Source organism: Anolis carolinensis, chromosome 4 (genome assembly GCF_035594765.1).
Source record: "Anolis carolinensis isolate JA03-04 chromosome 4, rAnoCar3.1.pri, whole genome shotgun sequence".
NCBI classification, from domain to species: domain Eukaryota; kingdom Metazoa; phylum Chordata; class Lepidosauria; order Squamata; family Dactyloidae; genus Anolis; species Anolis carolinensis.
In genome coordinates, this window is record NC_085844.1 from 210734428 (window position 1) to 210749505 (window position 15078).

General features: G+C 40.1%; 1 protein-coding gene across 1 annotated transcript; it reads right to left on the reverse strand.

The window, feature by feature from the left end:
* Nucleotides 1-3566: 3566 nt before the first annotated feature.
* tmem9 (transmembrane protein 9) lies at nt 3567-15044 on the reverse strand. Its single transcript, XM_003220553.4, has 6 exons — nt 14889-15044; nt 8784-8885; nt 7421-7512; nt 7166-7274; nt 6400-6531; nt 3567-6039 (listed from the first exon to the last, which is right to left on the reverse strand). Exons 2-6 carry the CDS (start codon nt 8847-8849, stop codon nt 5890-5892), a joined length of 549 nt encoding a protein of 182 aa, XP_003220601.1. The 5' UTR covers nt 8850-8885; nt 14889-15044; the 3' UTR covers nt 3567-5889.
* Nucleotides 15045-15078: the final 34 nt, after the last annotated feature.

Genomic DNA, 15078 nt, shown 5'->3' on the forward strand with positions numbered 1-15078 from the left:
ATTCCAATTTCAAATTAGCAATGGAAAAATCGATACCTTTGAAGAGTACATGGTACTACTTAGCTTTGCATATAGAATGGGAGAAGATGCCTTATTGTTCTTTGGCTGAGGCAGTAAAATGTATTTACTTGGCTCTGCAAGTATATTTGATATGTCTACTATCTAACTCAAATGCAATATAGATATATAACTAGCTTCCACAAGGGAGCTTTTAAGAATACATTGTAAGCAAAACAGTGCCAAAGTTATCTTATAAACATATGTGATTATGGAAGGGAGAACTTTCTATTGCATTTTTTCATAGCTTCAGAACTGAATTACTAGGCTTCCATAAAGCAATAGTACAGAATCTCCCTATGGCTCACAGAGAAGGCCCAGGGATATGTGCCAAGACATACTTGAAGACCAACATATGGAAACTTTCAAGGCAGAAGTTAATACTGTTAAAAGTCCCTTATTATTTTATTTTTATTTTGATCCCTTTCACATTTTAAGATTCCCAATTAACCCATTAACCACTCAATAGGATTATCATAATTTATTGTGTCTGTTGGGCCTGAAACTGCAAGAGGAATTTAATTTGGGTTGATTCAAGCAACTCAGTCATTTCACTCCTTTGATTTTTGAAAAAGTTCAAATATGACAATTGGTGGGGCATTTTTAATGTATGTTGGAAGTGGACAGATTGAAAGAGAGAAGAGAATCAGGCAGATACTGTTATCAATTGCCAAGAAAAAAGACTTCCTTCCCTTCTCTCTCCTATCTCAGTCTTTACAACTAGCTTAGAATGTGGAAACAAATTGTGAAGGGAATGTTACGGAATTTAAGAATATTTTTTTTTAGAATATTTTGAGAATATCGTTATCTTTTTCAGTTCTAGTGGTATTGTTTGGAATGGATATTCCAAATAATACCATCATATGTTATGGACTGGAGTAGAGTGCAATACATGTCTCGATACGATGCCACATGAACTTTGAATGTATATTGTAGTTGTTTTTCTTAATTTGCTTATTTTATTATGCTTATATTTATTGTGATGTACTCTGATTGTTGTTTATGTGATTTTAATGTGTTGTAAGCCACTTTGGGTACTGTGAGGAAGAGTATTTACATAAGCGCCTACCTTGACTGGTAGGAACGCTTCTCTAAACTAGACGGAAAGGCCTGGATTGTGATTATGGATGGTGTGATTTTAATTGTAATGTTTTTTAAATGTTTAATAATGTTTGTTTTTAATGTAATTTCATTTTAACATCTGTATTATACAGTAGGTTTTACGTTTAAGGCATTGAATAATTGCCTCCATGTAAGCCACCTTGAGTTCCCTTCGGGGCAGAGAAAGGCGGGGTAGAAAAAGAGCAAATAAATAAAATCAATAAATAAAAGTAGGATATAAATAATAATAATAATAATAATAATAATAATAATAATAATAATAATAATAATAGTGCGGTTTTCTGGCATTGTATATTTTTGCCGCTTCTGTGACTGTTCATTTGTATTTTGATTCCGTAGCTCACTTGTCGATGGGCGTCCAGAATCAGCAGCATCCACCGCGATCCTTTTTATCCTGGGCGACAACCGAGCCAGTATAGACTTTGTTTTGGTTTGATTCTCCATAATGCTAATGAGTTAGGTGCTCTTAGTTCCACTCCTCAGCTGAGGCCTCTCTGGCTTGGTTGGACCTGCCGGTAGTTACACTACCGCCAGCACAGCTCTCAGTCATCATTGGAGTGGTCATCAAGGTGGCACCTGCAGGGGTGACAAAGTTCTGGAACACAACACACCAGACATCACAGTTGTGGAAAAGAAAAAGGTTTGGATCATTGATGTCGCCATCCCAGGTGACAGTCGCATTGACGAAAAACAACAGGAAAAACTCAGCCGCTATCAGGACCTCAAGATTGAACTGCAAAGACTCTGGCAGAAACCAGTGCAGGTGGTCCCGGTGGTGATGGGCACACTGGGTGCCATGCCAAAAGATCTCAGCCAGCATTTGGAAACAATAGACATTGACAAAATTACAATCTGACAACTGCAAAAGGCCACCCTACTGGGATCTGCACGCATCATCCGAAAATACATCACACAGTCCTAAATGCTTGGGAAGTGTTCGACTTGTGATTTTGTGATATGAAATCCAGCATGTCTATATTGTTTGCGGTGTCATAAAATAAAATAAAATAATAAAGCAAATAAAAAACAACTTCGCTTTGTAAAGCCACACTTTTCCAAAGAAAAGTAAAACTGATGTGCACTGAATATTACTTTGGTTTATGAGAGATTTAATTTGACCAAGCAAATGAATGGCTCTAAAAGGCAGAAGTGCCTTCTTGGCTAATGGGAAACTGTTATTTCTGTAAATTTATATCAGAATCCACACGAGGGAGCTGCTGCATCAGATCAATGTCAATGCCCTGCAGAAAAATGCAGCAAACCTAACCATCATGATAAAATACAGAAAAAAATATGAACCATAGTGCTTCCTCTAAAGCTGTAGGTCTTGACCCCAAGTGGGATCCCTTTAGTTCAATGTTGGGATCATGAAAAATTTGGCAATAGTAAAACATTTCTGAATACTGACCATCTACACAAATGTGTTAAGAACAACATACAGTGTTTGCAGAGGATTCTAAGGAAATGCTTCAGCTGTACTCCACAAAAAGGAAAATCAGGCTGTCTAGCAAGCCTTGATATGGATAGTGTAAAAATTTCTCAGGTGAGTAGAAAAGGTTTAAGAAACCCTGAGCTATAAGATGATTTTCATTTCATCTTCACTTGGTGTCCTTGGGGGCAGATGATGAAAGAGAGATCAGATGACGTATCAGGGAAGCGTACAAGTTCAAATATCTAAATCCAACTCTTAATGCCTTCTATAAGAAACAAAATTTCACTCTTCCAGATACTTTTGTTTGTGTTGTATGCTTTCAAGACTTTTCTGATTTATAGTGACCCTAAGTCAAAGCCATCATGGGATGTTCTTGGCAAGAATTAATCAGTGTTGCCCCACATTGAAATGAGAGGAATTTTCTTGGCAAGACAGGATCAGAGGCTGAGAGAATGTGACATCACCCAATAGGATTCCATGGCTGAACATGGACTCAAACCCTCGTCTCCATAACCCTAGTCCAACACCCAAACTACTACCCCATGATCACTCTCTATACATTTTAAATAACCTTTTCAATTAGTTGGGCTAAAGTGTTATAACATCTATTGTTTTTGTTGTTATTATTTAATTTATATTCCCAGCATGGTACCCATGTTTTAATTTCATGCACAATTTCAAATACTTTAATAAAAGAGTGACTTATACATGGTTTGCATGAATTAAATGATCCACATTGTCTTGTCCTTCCATCAAAAATGTGGTATCAGCTTCCTCAAATAACTATGTCTAGTCACAGCCTGACTAGAAAGTTGCATATATTTTAGAATAGATTCAGATTTCTTCCTGACCATCCATTGCCATATTTTTCTAACTATTCTTGGAGAATTTCTGTGACATTTTGGATAGAAGAATATCCAGAAAAAGAAAAAAAGAAAAAAAACAGTACCAAGAATTAACACACCAGTTTCATGGTTTAATTAAAAGATACTGCATAGTAACAAGGACTGGCCTAATCTGCCAGAGATCCCTTTAAGAAAATAAAAAAGAGATCATTTAATACATAAATATTTCTCATGCAGAAGGAATACAGGCCATTCTTGAAGATCTTTTTTCGGTTGTCTTTTTGATCTAGATTACATCTCACAAGTGCTCTTTTCCTTCATCTATGGCTGCCAGTTTGTGACAGGATGAAGGTTTTGTAACTTAAATCCTTAATAGTCTGAGAAGCAGAGTGAAGTAAATATTCTATCCAAATGGACAAAGATACCTCCCTTCCCTTATCTTTCAGGTTTGAACTTTCATCTTCAGGTGTTATCTCTCAACACTGCTCTTGGTTCTTTGGTGGAAATTGGGGGGGGGGGGGGAGAGAGAGAGAGAGAGAGAGAGAGAGAGAGAGAGAGAGAGAGAGAGAGAGAGAGAGAAACCCCAGTTCTATTCTTATTCGCTGTAGTTTTGCAATCCCTCTCCTCCAATCTGCACCAGGCAGACAAGAATTGTGTAGGGCGAGAACCATTGCCATTGAAAATCTGAGCAGGGGAAATTTGCTATATTTTGCTATTTTGGCAGAATATTGTGGTAAATTGTTCTGCTTCTCAGTCTGTTCAGCATTAAAGTTGCAAGACTTTTATCCAGCCTGGCAATCCTACTTCCACTAGTGGCACAAAGTATCTGGGTAAATCACATTTGGTTTGAGGAAAGGAAACATGTGGATGGGGAATATCATTCCCCCCGGATGTTTCAATGAGCACTGAATCCTAATAATGTAATGTGATATGAAGTCAGAAAAAGGCAACGTTATTTTTTGAACAGCTCCCAAGCTCCTGCCCATCCGACATTGCCACAGTTTGTTGCCCAGTCAAATGAGACAGATGGCTACCCAGTAAAATAGCTTGGCTATCAACAAAGAAGGTGGAGGCTCCTTCTTTGGAGGCTTTTAAACAGAGGCTGGAAGGCAATTTTCCTGCTTCTTGGCTGGGGGTTGGACTGGGTGGCCCACGAGGTCTCTTCCAACTCTATGATTCTACTTGAAGGAAGATATTCTACTTAAATTTTATAGATCCCACATAAACATTAGAAAACACTTTTTTTTTACTCAAAGAGCTGCTTGACAGTGGACTGGACTGCTTTGGAGTGTGGTAGAATCTCCATCTCTGGAGGTCTTTAAACTGATGTTGGATGGGTATCTTTTATGGGTGCTTTAGCAAAGTATTTTTGCCTGGAAGAGTGCTGGTGGGTCCTTGTGAAACCTTCCAACTCTTATTTTATGGCTATAAATAATATGCTGGTAGTTACTGCAGACCTGTTTATCGTTGTGAAAAAATATGCAGTTTTGAACTGGCATCTTAAGAGAAATATTAAAAACATAAATCTGTAATTATTTTCCTCTTATTAAAAAAGAGACCTTTTACAGTACAATCCAGAGAGTAGTTGTTACATACAGAACCAAAATTCCCCATGCAGAATGGCAATTCTCCTTGCTTAGAGTGTTCATGCAAGCAGCTGTCCAACAGCAAATCATATCATGCTAAGCCACAGTGTAGCATTGCACCTGAACCAGCTAGCTTGCTTTTTTGCCCTTCTTTGGTGCATGGTTACAGCTAACCTGAAAGAAACCCCTTAAGGAATTACTTATCTGGGTTCATGAGACTGATCAATCCAAAATTTCCAAATTAGACCTCCCTATGTGAAACTAGACCACTTCTTTGTAAGTCTTTTACACTGTTACAGAAGTGAAGTTCACACAGTATGTTTAATGCTAAGAGATCCAACAGAGATTCTAATTGCAATTCCAGTTCCATTACGAATGTATCTCCATCTCAGAGAAAATCGACAGCTATAAAGCTACAACAAAATGAACAAAACCCTAGATGGTCCTGTTTTCATTGTTGAACTAGATTATAGGACTAAGCAAATTTTGCTGCTATTTAAAATTGTTGGATATAAGCAGGTACACTGCAGCTTGATCTTTCCAACTTTCACAGATCACAAATTAATCAAGCAGTAAGACCCACACCAACATAGTGAATACAGGAGATGTTTGGGGAGAGGAATGTTCCGGTGTTAGAATTTCAAAATGTTTGGAAATCACAGCCAGTAACTTGCTCCAATGTCACATGTTCCCTGGAATTGGGGAGGCACGGATAAGCCAAACAAGAAAGGAAGGAAGGATGCAAAATACTTAGACTACAGGTGTTGGGTTTTGTATTGGGTAAGAGAAACCCTCTGCCTAGCTAACCAGCAGCTGGTGCTCGACTCCTGAAAATTCCCAGTGAGGTCTAGCTCAGCATCTTGTGCCGATCAAACACAGTCTTCCGCTGTTCCTGCACCTGACGTTTCCATCTCTCCTGGGCCCCTTCAACTCTCTCCAACACTGTGTTTGCCCTGTTGCTGGCTGCAGGACGGACAGGTGCCAATGAATGGGTGTCCTGCAACATCAAAAAGAGAAATGTTTGAAATACTCAGGATAAAAAAAAAACCTGGGTTGCTGTGAGTTTTCCAGGCTGTATGGCCATGTTCCAGAAGCATTCTCTCCTGACGTTTCACCCACATCTATGGCAGGCATCCTGAGAGGTTGCCTGTTATAGATGTGGGTGAAACGTCAGGAGAGAATGCTTCTGGAACATGGCCATACAGTCCAGAAAACTCACAGCAACCCAGTGATTCCAGCCATAAAAGCCTTCGACAACACATTTCTCAGAACTCTTTTCAATATCAAGAACTGTTGATGAAGTGTTTATGTAATTCTTAAAAAATAAGAAACCAATTTGATGGAGCATTAGATTCACCTCAGTCTCTTCTTCATTGTGCAGGGGTTGGGTGTAAGCGCTAGGCTTGCGGATGAGAGGGTCAACCACCATGAGAAAGACCATGTAGAGCAAGAGGGCTCCAATCACTGAGAGGTAAATGATGATGATAATCTGCATGATAAAAGAAGCAAAGTGTGATCAGGTATCTTAGAGGAAACAGAATCTACCACTTCCAGCAGAATCACTATGGCACAAAAACAACAAGAGAGTGTAGAGTAGTGATTAGTGTTAATCCACGGTTTGGGAGATCCAGGATCTAGCCCCTATTAATCCATGAAACTGTGGGTTGTGACAGTGGATTGTGGTGAGGCCAGTGGGAAAGATGCAAGCCTTGTATGCTGCTTTTAGTTCATGGGTTGAATTAGAAGTTGAAACTACAAAACAACAGAAAGACATCAACTAAAATCCTTTGATAGTTAATGGCACAAACCAGGATAATGTGTCACTGAATCTGTCACTGCCAATTACTAACAGTCATTAACTCTACCTCAGAACAATCACATTTTGGACCACAGCTTTCAGGGTCACCTGGCCATGCTGGCTAGGCATTTCTGGGGATTACAGTTCAAAGGGCAATTTTGCCAGGCTCTTCTTAGCGACAACTATGACCTATGTGAAAAACATGGCAGTGCACACTCTGATATGTAAAAGCTGTTAGTAAAACATAGACTCTTAATACTAGTCCTCTCATGGGCTTGTCTTGCATGTTGATGAAAACAAGATACAAAGATGGGATTATATGTACCTTGATGGTAGTAGTGCTTCGCTCCTCATACTTGCACTCACACAGCAGGCAGTAAGCCTCCACATCATGTCCTGGCACTGGCATAGGTTCCACCACATGCAGGCAGTTGCTGCAATGGCAAGAAACAAGTATTAACAGTGGGCAGATCCAAAGAGCCCCTGTACTATGTCTTCAACTGAGTGCCTTCCAGATATATTAACTGTGTTTTATGGCTTTCAAACGTATTTGCTGTTTGCTTAAAGGTGGTCAACTCACCAGTCTTTCTGTGTTACATTGTTTTTGTAAATCTGTCCACTGATATTCCTATATGGGGGACAGATACACTTGCAGCGGATGTCCTCAAAGACCTATTGAAGAAAAATAGGATACAAATGGCACAGACCATTAGTAAAATGTCTTTCTACATCACTGAATAAAATATTTGCAACAGGATCACCAGTTGAATTAATTAGCATTTTCCTCCTCTTTTAATTTCCAAAGCTTGCCACCAAAACAGTACCTGAGCTTTTACAGTTTAGAATGAAATCCAACATGTGTGTCACCACCCCACTGACATGGAAACCACTAACTGGATGCCTTCAGATATATTAAATTAAAACACTATAATACCCAGCCAGCATCTCTATGATATTATGATTTTTGTTTATTTATTTGATGGTAGATAGCTTGGGCCAAACCTACATAGTACAAGCCTAAGCCAACCGTATGTTTTGTATATTCTGCTTTCCTTGTCTTATATGGCCTGATGGACTTTTGGATTTTATAGATTTATTATTAAAGAATTATGTCACATTGTGTAATATGAAACAGAGCTCTCAATTTAAAACAAACACTATTCAGTTCTATCACAGCCCTACTTCAAACCATGGTTTCTGAAGCAGACTTGTTGAAATAATCAGCTTGTCTTAAATCAGGAGTAAGGAATCATGGAAGGTCCCAGAGCCACACCAATCCCATATTTGGCAGTATACACCCTTCCATTTTCCAAAAAGGAGACAACTGAACAGGCTTTGAGAAGCCTGATGTGTCATTTCTGGGGAGAGAAATTATTTTTGGATACGCAAGTATGGGCTGAAAGCTCCACAAGGGACCCTGGTGGGTCATATCCACAGGCCACACAATTTCCACCTGTTCTTTTAAATCATGGTCTACAAATCGTCATCATCATCATCATCATCATCATCATCATCATTTCTGTCTCACCCCCATCTCCCCGAAAGGGCTCGGGGTGGCTCACAACATCAGTTAAACACAGTAAACAATATATATGAAGTAAACGACAAATTAATAAGGAAAACCAATAAAACCCAGCCTCCCCAGCTGATCTTAATGCCAGAACAGGTTCATAAAGGAAGATGTGGTCACGTAAATAGGCAGAACCCGAACCGTATAAGGCTTTATAGGTGATAACCTGCAGTTTGAAATGGGCCTGGAAGCAAATAGGCAACCAATGTTGCTAATGTTTTCTTCATGGTTTGATTATGAGGAAAAAAGGGGAAGTGAGAAACCTGCAAGACTAGATTTTTCTCAGGCTAGCTTCAGCTCCTGCACCTTGTGCTCATTCAAGGTTTAGTGCTGAGCCCATTTTCTTCTTCCTCTCCCTTTTTTTCTTCCTCACCTTGCTAGATTCAGATGGTGGTAAGAAGACACACCAAGCAAAGGCTGCAAGGGACAAGTATTTCATGGTTTTTCAGGCGTGCTTCATGTGCATCACAGAAACCTGGAACAAAGAAAAGGTAAAATCAGCAAATACTTTGAAGAACGTCACTCATTGTTCCTAGATAAAAGTGATTCTGCAATATGGGCATGTGTTTCCTGATAGGAGAAAAAAGATATTCTTCTCTATTTACCAGAAGAAACCTTAGAAAGAAAATCCCATGAAAGGCTCACCTTAGGTAGCTATATGCTGGGGATGACTTGAAGGCACATGATAACAATATGGTTTACCACTGAGATATCATATTTTATTTTATTTTTTCCTTAAATAATCCAAATATTTAAAGAAAACAAGAAAGCTAACATCAACATCAAGCAAATATTGAGACTGTGTGTGGATGGCTGTGCGGTGGACCAGAAACAGGCTTCTTTCCCATCTCACTGATAGAAGTTGTTCTGTTAATAAATGTGCTAATTAGATACAATCCATTGCCAGTCATAATTTTAATTGGGAAAAAAGTTGCACATTTTTGAAAAATGTGTTTGCACAACTGTTTAGTATACAAGGGGGGAAAGGTGGTGTTGGGTTTGCTGATCAAACTATTTTTAGTCATTTGAGTTTTGAATATCTTGTAAAATACATTCACAAGATGTGTATAAATATGTAATGGTCCAGTCTACACTAATGACTTAAAGCTAGCTTCAAACTACAGCGGCAAGAAAGCAAATACCACAAAAGTTTGTGAAACATGCACATCAGTGCTCTGTGGTTTATGCAATTGCCATCTAGGCTTCAAACTGGTTCCAGGATTTCCTATGTAATTATCTGCACAGCGAAACCACTTCCTTTAATAGTTTGAAACTGCACTGAATGGTCAGTGTAGGTAGCCCCACAAAGGAATTTGAATGGAAAAGAGATATGAATCCATACTACCTCGTTTTGAAACAAATACATTATCTTGATCATTCAGAATGCATATAGTGTAATTCCCACTATTTGTGATTCACATGCAAGTTGTTATTTTCAAATGTCCCTTTAACAGTTACTTAGTCTGGAAACAATTATAAAACATTAAAAAGAATCCTTGTTTTCATCACATCAAAATAAAGTTGCTGTTTGAGTGAGTTGAAAACTTTAGTTACTAACATTTAGAGATCTACAAAAAATAAATAAGGGAAGTCTTAATCAGTAAGAAGGTTAGATTTAATCAGTTTCCCGTAAAAGTTTCAGTTCAATAGCATTTGTAACCCGGCTCCTCTGTTTTCCCTCTAACAAATTCTAAGTAATATACAAATGAATTACATGGACCCAAGTTTAAAATGAGTCTCTTCCAAACTGTATTTCACCTACAACATTTGGATGTTTGGCAACACAAAAAGCAATCTTAGCATTAATTTATTTTGGAAAACACTTTCAAGCAAGCACTCTCTTTTAACATTCTTCACTATTAAATCAATGGCGTTTTTGACAGTAAGGCTTTCCTACTTGCCTCTATCCTATGCATGCTGTTTCTTGAACTTTGTGCTCAGTCACCCCTTGTGAGGATGTATCTAACCAACTATACTGTGACCAGAAAGCTTTCCAGGTGTGTTTGCAAGCAGTTAAAAGCCTCGTTCCTCTTTTGTTCTCTTACTTCTTCCTCTTCTTGTCTCTCCTTTCCTCATCCCTCCCTTAAGATGGTGAGTGTGGTCTCTTGTTGAGCTGCTCCTCCTCCTCTTCTTGAAACTTATCTATAGTAAGCCAGAGATTGGACATTGCATGTATATATGCTTGAATGTATAGCTGGCTCTCCACATTTATGGTCTTAAATTTGGAAGATTTGAGTTACAACTTTGATTTCTCTGTCCCTATGATCTGTCTAGGAATCTCTATATCCTCCAGCACAAGTTCATGGTCAACCTCTGGCAGTAGTGTAGGTATAGCTTAGTGGTTCCCTACCGGTGGGCCCCCAGGTATTTTGGACTACAACCTCCAAAAATCCCAGCCAGTTTACCAGCTGTTAAGATTTCTGGGAGTTGAAGGCCAAAACACCTGAGGACCCACAGGTTGAGAACCAATGAATGCTATGGCTCTGCCCCCTCCCCCCCCCGCCCCCCAGCATTGCATTTGCAGTTTGAACTCTATTTGCAGCAACAAAGGTGAGCTGTGGAGAAATTGGAAAAAGGAAGGCGAGAGAAAAGCTGATTAATGAGACAACACTAGAATTGAGCTGTTCGAGATATTTGGAGGACATGTGCTCCTGGATCAAGAGATTACATGAGTGAGCACATTGGATGTTTTTCTTGTTGTTCCAGCACCTTGATTGTAAATCCGCATGTCAAGGTAAATTAGACTGGCTCCATCCCAATGCGACTGTTGGTGGATAGCCAAGATTGCATTGTTCCACATGGCTTTTGGTCTTGAAAGACTGGGTTCTGGAATTGTTTTAATCTGGCTTTTGTTTTAATGTATTCTACGGAAGGTTTTAACCTTTTATTTGTCACATTGGAAACCTGGCAGGCTGAGAAGCAGCACATTCCTTTCTAATAAATACATATATAAGATTAAGGACAACTCTTTCCATCATGAATGCTTTGGACCTGTATCAGTTTGATCAAGGAGGAGAAATCTGGCATAGCATCCAGACAAATGCTGCTGTTAATATTCCCCTTGGCAACCAATAATTGCTTCTTAGCAAATCTGCAGATCTGTTATTTGCTTATCCAATCCAGCAAAATTGCTGACTCTCACCTTAATTCAAACCCCAGGAGCGGCGTGAGCGGCCGCTGTTAGCTCCAGCTCCTGCCAACCTAGCAGTTCGAAAACATGCCAATGTGAGTAGATCAATAGGTACCGCTCTAGCGGGAAGGTAACGGCGCTCCATGCAGTCATGCCGGCCACATGACCTTGGAGGTGTCTACGGACACCTCCAAGGCTCTTCGGGTTAGAAATGGAGATGAGCACCAACCCCCAGAGTCAGACATGACTGGACTTAACGTCAGGGGAAACCTTTACCTTTTTACCTTAATTTCAAGAGCCACCTATAAGCAACTAGTTCACACTTAATTTGGCAACTTGCACTTCAGTGCAAACATCAAGTGAACAAGTTTTAAAAAACAGAGATGGATGGCAGCTGTTAATAGGGAAGATAGCACATCCCAGGCTTGTAAACCAATGTAGATAGAAATCTCACCACATACTGTCTGGGGAAAAGCAATATTTGCCTTCCTTTAAAAAAATGCATAAAAAGGACCTGTGATGGATCCACTGAGAGAAAGCATAGCAGAATTGTGAAGCTTCACAGAGAATTTCATGGATAACTGTTCAAGCAGGGAAAGTAACGGGAATGTGCCAATCCACATGGGAATGGCTAATGAAGTCCCTGTAAAACATGCCTTTGAAAAAAATGAACAAGTGGATTTGCAAATCTGGAAATATCATTCCTAGTAATCTTTATGTAGTATTTAAAAATACTGCATAGAGTTCTTGGCAACTTATATAAAAAAAGAACACTGAAGAATTGAAAAAGCAATAAGCAGGCAGCTGAAACAATGGAGGTCTTGGAAAATGTGTCCTTTCAGGAGAAAGAAAAAGAGTTGCAATTCCTTAAATCTAAAACCAAGATGAAAAATGTGGTAGAATCATATAGTTGGAAGAGACCTCATGGGCCATCCAGCTAAGAAGAAGGAAAATCACATTCAAAGCACCCCCGACAGATGGCCATCCAGCTTCTATTTAAAAGCCTCCAAAGAAGGAGCCTCCACCACACTCCGGAGCAGAGAGTTCCACTGTCGAACAGCTCTCACAGTGAGGAAGTTCTTCCTGATGTTCAGGTGGAATCTCCTTTCCTGTAGTTTGAAGCCATTATTTCACATCCTATTCTCCAGGGAAGCAGAAAACAAGTTTGCTCCCTCCTCTGTGACTTCCCCTCACATATTTATCGATGGCTATCATGTCAACTTTGAGCCTTCTCTTCTGCAAGCTAAACATGCCTAGCTCTTTAAGCCATTCCTCATAGGCCAGCGTTTCTCAACCTGGGGGTTGTGAGGAGTTGTCAGAGTGGCCGCCAAAGGGGTTCTTTGATTGTAGATGAACTATAAATTGCAGCAACTACAACTCCCAAATGTCAAGGTCTATTTTCCCCAAACTCCACTAGTGTTCACATTTGGGCATATTGAGTATTTGTGTCAACTTTGGCCCAGTTCTATCATTGAACTCCAAAACTCAAGGTAAATGCCCACCAAGCCCTTCCAGGATTTTCTGTTGGTCTGTGTGCCAGGTCTGGTTAAATTCCATTGTTGGTGGAGTTCAGAATGCTCTTTGATTGTAGGTGAACTACAAATCCCAGCAACTACAATTCCCCAATAACAAAATCAATCCCCCCCAACCCCACCAGTATTCAAATTTGGTTGTATCTATGCCAAATTTGGTCCAGTGAATGAAAATACACCCTGCATATCAGATATTTACATTAAGATTCATAACAGTGGCAAAATTACAGTTATGAAGTAGCAACGAAAATAATTTTATGGTTGGGGGTCACACAACATGAGGAATTGTATTAAGGGATCACGGCATTAAGAAGGTTGAGAACCACTGTCATAGGGCTTGTTTTCCAGAGCCTTGTTCTCCAGATCATTATAGTCACTCTCCTCTGGACACCTTCCAGCTTGTCAACATCTTTCTTCAATTGTGGTGTCCAGAACTGGACACAGTATGATTCCAGGTGTGGCCTGACCAAGGCAGAATAGAGGGGTAGTATGACTTCCCTGGATCTAGACACTCAGGGCCGTAGCCAGAAAAAAAATTCGGGAGGGGTTTTGAAAATTTCAGGGGGGTTGAACCCCTAGCACACACCTCTCCCCGCTACAAACCTGTCAATATCTGCTTGAAATAGTACCTGGAGGGACTCTTAATGTTTTGCGTCTCATAGACTTAGCATGGGGATTTGGTTAACCAGTTAAAATTCATGAGTAAACCAGGTTTTTTTTATAACCTGAAAAATTTCGGGGGGGGGGGGGGTTGAACCCCTAAAACCGCCCCCTCGCTACAGGCCTGTAGACACTATACTCCTATTTATGCAGGCCAAAATCCCATTGGCTTTTTTGGCTGCCACATCACATTGTTGGCTCATGTTTAACTTGTTGTCTACGAGGACTCCAAGATCCTTTTCGCACACACTGCTGTCGAGCCAGGCGTCCCCCATTCTGTACCTTTGCATTTCATTTTTTCTGCCTAAGTGGAGTATCTTGTATTTGTCCTTGTTGAACTTCATTTTGTTAGTTTTGGACCATATTATGAACAAACTAGAAAATAAGAAATGCTTATGTCGTATCAAGACAGCTGCAAAGCCATTCAATGTTAATCAAGGTGGCTAACAGCTACATCCACACTTGCCTCCGACAAGAGCTCCTTCTCCCACCCTGGGCATTATTCCACAGATCTATAAACCCCACTTGCCTAGTTTCCAACAGACCTCCCAACCTCTGAGGATGCCTGCCATAGATGTGGGCAAAACGTCAGGAGAGAATGCTCCTGGAACATGGCCATATAGCCCAGAAAACTCACAGCAACCCATATGTTCATAGTTCAGAAGTATGGGCAACTTGATTTGAGATAAACCAAGATATTACTAGAGAAGGAAGGATGCAAACTACAAACATATCAAATGGGGCTGTGGCAATACATATGAAAAGACACAATAGGAGACTCCTAAACAGAATTCATTGCTACAACACATTTCACACATTGGTCCAAATAGCAACCAAAAGAAATTGGGTTAATTCCTAGAGGGGGCGTGTTCACTGGCAAGTGGACATTCTCATCCATGACATCTCAATGGTTGCTTCCTATTCAAAGGCAGCAACTGGGGTGCTGGGGAGTAACAAAAGGAAAGGTATGGCCAAGCAATAGTGCCTTTCTGCCTCTTCCCTGGAAGCAGCAATTTGAAGCTGCTTATTTGCAGATCGTGCACCTGAATCCATTTTCTCCCGATGCGTTCATCACAAAGAAGAAAATGGATCAGTTTGCACAAAACTGGCGATACGGGTCAGCATGATGGGTTGCAGGCTCAGTTACCAAACTCACCCGTTTGCTCCCCGAATAAGGAAGGGGCTTCTTCAAAATGCAGCAAAACGCAAAGCCCACGCCAACCCCCGGCTCCTCGAGACAACAGCAGTCCACACTAATCTTCACGGGTATTTTTAGTCGACATCACCAAGACAGACGCTGCTTGCAACCAATCCACTGCCTTGTTTCAACTGCCCTGGTAAGGGAT

What these genes read in the sequence shown, in the direction of transcription:
- tmem9 (XM_003220553.4), bottom strand. Translation starts at nt 8,849, where the DNA reads ATGAAATACTTGTCCCTTGCAGCCTTTGCTTGGTGTGTCTTCTTACCA. An exon ending in CACCATCTGAATCTAGCAAG is followed by an intron (nt 7,513 to 8,783) that starts GTGAGGAAGAAA and finishes TTTCTTCAATAG; the next exon opens with GTCTTTGAGGACATCCGCTG. An exon ending in AATGTAACACAGAAAGACTG is followed by an intron (nt 7,275 to 7,420) that starts GTGAGTTGACCA and finishes TTGCCATTGCAG; the next exon opens with CAACTGCCTGCATGTGGTGG.